The sequence below is a fragment of the Apteryx rowi genome, unplaced genomic scaffold, assembly GCF_003343035.1.
Source record: "Apteryx rowi isolate R43461 unplaced genomic scaffold, aptRow1 scaffold_423, whole genome shotgun sequence".
NCBI lineage: Eukaryota > Metazoa > Chordata > Aves > Apterygiformes > Apterygidae > Apteryx > Apteryx rowi.
In genome coordinates, this window is record NW_020450676.1 from 233811 (window position 1) to 239810 (window position 6000).

Here is a 6000-nt window from a genome sequence, read left to right on the forward strand (position 1 = left end):
TTTTTTTTTTAAGATGTAGCAGGTTGTATGTGCACAAGCATCTCCTGATCTGTATATCTTTAGCCCTGTTTCTGCTTAAGTAGGCTTACAAATAGATCCAAGAAGGACTTAGGTGCCTAAAAGATGACTTGGTTAGGCTTCAGGCATCTGAGTACAAACTTATGGTCCACCTCTCCCCTTCATTGCTACTTGAACACAGCAGGCACCTTCTTGCATGCTCCGAACATTTTTATTCTGCAGTTGCATGGGGCTGCCCCAACCTAAACAGCGAAGCACCTCTCCTCCACCTCTGACTTGCTGGGATCCAGAAACTGAGCAGAGCAGCACACAGAGCATAACTAACACGCAACAACACAAAAGTCCCTTAAAGCAATACCATGGTATTTTGTATTCACAGAATACTGCCAGGAGAGAAAACAGCACTTACTGCTTAGGTAGCAGTGCAGCAGACAGGGCATTTATCCAGGAAGTAGGAGACTGGGCTAATAGGAGCCTGTGAGGGGTTAAAGTAGTGATGCATCAATACCTTGGAAGTATTGCAGCACTCTGTGTAGGTAAAGGCATGAGTATTAGGTCTCCCTCCTATCATGCTATCATGGTTCTAGTCCCTGCTGTCTCTACTGCACGTTTATTTCTTTATCTAAAATGGGGTAGTGCTCTGTGCTGGGCCTCTCCGCACCAGCCACGGGACTGGGAAGGGGCTAAAGGTATGCTGCGCCCCTTCCATCTGACACGCTCTAGCAAATGCTGCAGCAAGCTTGCTGCGCAACCTGGAAGGAAGTAGGTAAGAGGGAGTTGTGGCTGGGTAGAGGTTCTCAGGTCACCTTGTGTTCACCACATGAAGTCTCCTAGGGAAACCTGACCAGGGAGCTCAGATTGGCCTGGGAGTCAGAGTAGTGAGAGGAAAAACTAAGACCGAGCCAAAAGCCTCTTAAACTTCATCAGGGCTTGTTCAATAGACTGTGATATTTGGTACTCCTGATTCAGCCCCTCCTTTTTTTGATTGGTATGAATATTGTAAGAGATACAAATATTACTTTTTATCACACACAATACAAACACACTTCTTCCACTACTCCAGTGAGTACCCTAATCACCACGTTATTGTGGGGAGAAGCCCTTTCCACTCCTCTGTAAGTCACTGCAGAAAGGAATAAAGGAATAATTCACAAAGCTATGAAGACAAGCAGGCCAAATTCTGATTCCAATTCCCAGGAGTGCTTCGTTATTTACATTACAGTCACTAAATAAGAAAAAGAATGCAGGCACAAAACTACCAGTCCAAGGTCAAACTGTTCTGAGGTGTTTTCATCCTCCACCTTTATGGCCAGTTTTTGAAGGCAATAGCTAGTAACCTTCAGATCTGCAACTTCCTGACCGAACTGTCTGATGTAGATACCAGTTAGAGGAAAGCTGTTTCAGAATAGACCTTTTACAGTTACTTTCTTTGTACTTTCATTGAAGCCAGGTTGAACTTAGTAGTAATGTAGTAACACATACATAAATATTTTATTTTTCCAAGTGGTGTGTACTCAGAACTAACCATTGCCCCTTTCTCTCCACCTTTTGAAAAACTTGTCAATAGGCTATGCGCAGACTTGCTTCATGAAGAAGAACTGCTGGTACTGTCACACCTGTGAACTCACAGCAATATTTATGCACCGGTGTTATATAAGCATTTTCTGAAATGGAACCAATCTTTGCACTTGAAGAAAACCCTGATTCCTTGTCTGAATGATGCAGATCTCTAGAAATCTCCAAATTTGACTACCATTATCCCTGAAAAAACTCCAGACAGATTCAGTGAGCAATTTCTGATCTGATACATTGATAAAAAATTTAAAAAACTATTACAAAGGATGTAATCAGTTTTGGGACTAGTCAGGGGGAAGGTGCATCACACTGTTGTATCAGTGTGTACTGGAAGAAAAGCCGCTTTGTGTTAACCCGGCCCAGGGGAGTTGAAGAGACTTAAATGTTTTGATCAGAGGCCTTTTGTTATGTATTTGTACAATGTCTAGCAGGAGGGCAGAAGTTCTAGCTGGCCAAGGCTTTGCAATACTAGAACATTAGGGTGACCATACTTGTTGACAAAATTCTTGAAAAAATGCATTTTGATAGTTCTTTCCAAGCAATTCCTTGAATTGCTGCAGGATGTTAGATACCTGAAACATGGGACAGGTGAAACGTTCACACAAACAGAAAACTGTGTACTGCACTACTATAAAACAGTAATTAGGATAAGTTTCAATAGAAAAGGCCCTCCGACAGTGGTTCATTAGTTCTGCATTAATCCCATTGTAGTGAATCATGCACTATCGTTAATAAAAAATTAACAAGTATAAAAATAAAAAAAATCAAGTATACACATAAGATTACTTTGGCTACGTTATGTTATCTATAGCTGATCAAGAGGCAGATCATGACATAGATTAACAAAAACCTTATTCCACAAATACTTAACGAAATTTGTAGAACAGGCTGCTACAGAATGCACATAAAAGTTAGAATGTGAGCTAGTATAAAGTTTTTTAATGAATTATAGGAGTTTAGTTAGTTTAATGAATAGTTTTATTTTTATATAGCATGTATATTTTTAATATTCTACATCAAACAGCTGCTGTTCTTCTACAGGAAATGTATAGACATTTGACAGTCCATAATGCTTAAGTGCAATAATTTACACAAGACAAAGGATTCAAACTGCAAAATTTTAATCCTTGATTTTAGGACTATATAAAATACATATGCAAGAAATCAATGATGTAAAACTTTCATGAAGAAACTTGTTTTGATGGAAAACAGACTGCTACCTTAAATATTTTAGCACTATATTAATTTTTAAAATGGAGAAAAACCTATGTGGTGAAGGAATATGTAATACCAAAAGTATAAGAAATACAGACTCTAAAATCCCTTTGATATTTAAGCTTCACAATGTGAAATAATTAAGTCTCCTTATCCAATTATGTCAGACATTTTCTTATATCACACTGCACAGAGAAGACTGTTACTGCAGGTAATGTTACTGGAAAATCTCAGGTGAAAAGCCAAGCACTAGGTAAGTTATTCTACTCTAAGGACCTGAGTGAACTTTTTCAAAATCAGTGAAAAACTCCTGTAAACTTCAGTCAGTTGGACAGGAGCCTTCCACAGTGGGAAACTGCACCAGACTGACGTCTTTGTTCTCCAAGTAAGACAAAAACTTCAACCTTCATGGCACTCAGTGAAGTTTCTCATTTCAAACACAGTAAAGGTTTCATCCTAGATGATATTGATGTTCTAGTTCAAACCAGCTAAATGTAGGCTTGTATTTAGAGTTGGGCATGAGCAGTTCTTATGTCAGATAGGCTTCTCTGCAAGCTGAGAGTTAGGTATGGGTTTATAAGAGCCAAATCAGACCCATTTGCACCTCATAAGATGGAAGTATTGATTAAACTTACACTAATGCTTAGGCTCAGGCTGTGATTTAACACTTCAGGCTTTTAGGAAATACTAGCAAACACTTCCTATCTTCTTTCTCTCCCCCTCCGTTTGCCAGCATAACTCAGGAGGTTGGTACTTCTGCCAACACTGCTGACAAACCTTTCATATCGGGCCATGGCCTCAGTTTATATTATCCTGAAGATAAGCCACTGCTACCAGTGCACATAGCAACAAAGGATAAGGCCAGTAGCGTGTTTCTCAGAGGATGTATTGTTTTTCTAAAGTGGATGTACATTTTATGTAAAAAGCAAAAGGAAACATTCTACTTGGGACTGATAAAGGAGCTTTCTGCTATTTTTATATAGAACACACACTACAGAAAAAACGGTATTAAAAAGATAGCAGTGAATGTTTTGTCCTTGAGCAAACATCTGCACTGTGAAGTCTGAGCACAGATTCTTACTTGACAAAAATATGTGCTTAGATTATTTTTGAAACTTCTCTAGTTCTTGCCCATGTAAGTATTTAGAAAAAAAGCAAATAAATATTCAACAGTCTTCTAGCTTCCTTTACAAATATGACATTTCAGCTGGAATTAGTTGTGATAAAATACAATGCAATGCACTTATTGTTGGTCTGAAAACTTCTTCAAGGCAAGGCTGCATTTGTTCTTCATTATTAAAAAATATTCAACCTTTCCTGAATAACAGCATTTCATGTAAAGCCTACACTTGCACAGAACAATAAAGAGCAACATGCAGAAGGCGTTCAGATGCCTTTTTCAGTGAGGCAGGGAATATGTGCCTTTTAATACTCTATCTACATACCCATCAAAATGAAGGATACCAAAATAATGGATTTTGTAATGAAGTTAAAGTTCTATACAATTTTGTACTAATTCAGATATCCATAAGTAATGCAACTATATGTGCTTATCTTTTTCAGCTGAATGCAGAAGTGACATTTGTCTGCATTTTGTGATTATTACTGTCTTTGCATGTCAGATATTAAAGCTGGAGATATATTTTGTTTTTTATCCTTTTTAAAAGGCTACATTTTAAAAGTTATTGTATCCATTAACTAGAAAATAAAGTTGTGCATACTGAAAAGATACTCCATGCATCCGTTCTTTTTTTAAAAACTGTTCTCTTTGTGAATTCATATTATGAGGAAATAAAGTGTATTATGTAGGGGTAAGTTTCTTATTTCCCTTACAACTACCACTTATTTTAGACAACCAGCAAAGTCAAAAGGGAGAAACCTGTTCTCTGTACCTTTTGGGGATAAGAGAAGACACAGTAGGCTTAAATCACAGCTTTTTAATGATAAGACTAATGTTAAGGTAATGAGAAGAGTTGTCTGCAGGGACACGTCCCAACCCTGGAGATTTAGCAAGACAAGCAGCCATCAGTCTGAAGTGTCTGGAGTAGAGTTGTCCCCACCTTAGAACTCTGGAAGGGTAAAGGGACTTAACCTTTAAGATCTCTTTAAGCCCTATAGCCTATGATTTAATTATTTTTTATATTCATTTCTTCAGTGCTATAAATCCAGTCTGCAGTCAGTCTCCCACTTAACTAATCAGAATTTATGAAAAGCTAAGTTTATGAAAATATCAGAGTAGTCACAGAGATCTATTGCTATGAAGCTTTAGGATGCACTGGAGTCTGCTGTTCCGTCAAGTTGCTGACTTTTTTTATAACCCTGACTACAGGATTGCTCTGAGCATAGGGAATTTGTTATTTCTATTAAATCTATTAAGATTTAAGGCAGATCACTAGCAGCTGACATAGCCCAATGTGGCTTCAAGCCCGCACATTTGTTCTGTTTCTTTAGAAGTCTGCACCGCACAGAACTACGGGTGTGCCTGCAGGCAGGGCTGTCACAGCTCCTGCACAGGGAGCCCCGCCTCGTCTGCACCGTTTCCCCTCCTCCACGAGGGCACAGGTTCATGTCTGTGTTTCCACTCACTCCTTCCTGCTGCGGCCCCAAGGCCGCTTGAAGCGCCCAGTAGGTGCGTTACCAGCACATACGCGATCCCCACAGAGAGGCTGGAGGCCGTTACCGCCGGCGTCCGCGGCCTGCCCGGAGGCGCAGGGCGGCGCACCCCGAGCCGCCCGCCGGCAGAGCGGAGCGCACGGAGCCTCCCCCGGGGCGCCGGAGGCGGGCGAGGGCCGGGCCGCCCCGGAAAACCCCGCGCAGGGCGGGCGGCCCCGCGCCCCCAGCCCGCCGCCATCTCCAGCAGCGCCCCCGGCCTTGCCCGGCCCCCCACGGCGCATGCGCGCCGCGCGCGGCACTACAGCCCCCCCGCCGGCCGCCAGCCACTATCCCAGGGGGCACTGCGGCACACGGCGCCCGCCATCGCCGCCTTCTCGCGGTGCCTGCTGGGAAAGAGAGGCGCCAGTTACTGCTCGGCTCGGCGCCGCTCCGCCGGCCGGCCGGCCCCCCCCCCTTCCCCTCTTCCCCTCTTCCCCTTCCCCCGCGGGATCCTCCGCGCCCTCGGTGCCTCGCGGCCGCTCTACGGAGACGCACCGAGCGCCGCGGACTTGTCCCTAGAGCGCCCTTTTTGACGCCCGC

The 6000-nt window shown here is 42.5% G+C and overlaps 1 protein-coding gene across 1 annotated transcript in view; it reads left to right on the forward strand.

Annotated features, from left to right (window-relative positions):
- Positions 1-5451, forward strand: part of SLC26A4 (solute carrier family 26 member 4) — a gene marked incomplete at its 5' end in the record, with an annotated part of 29867 nt that extends 24416 nt beyond the window's left edge. Inside the window, one exon of the mRNA XM_026076042.1 lies at positions 1586-5451. Coding sequence (XP_025931827.1) covers positions 1586-1609 — 24 coding nt within the window. The remainder of the gene's footprint in view (positions 1-1585) is intronic.
- Positions 5452-6000: the final 549 nt, after the last annotated feature.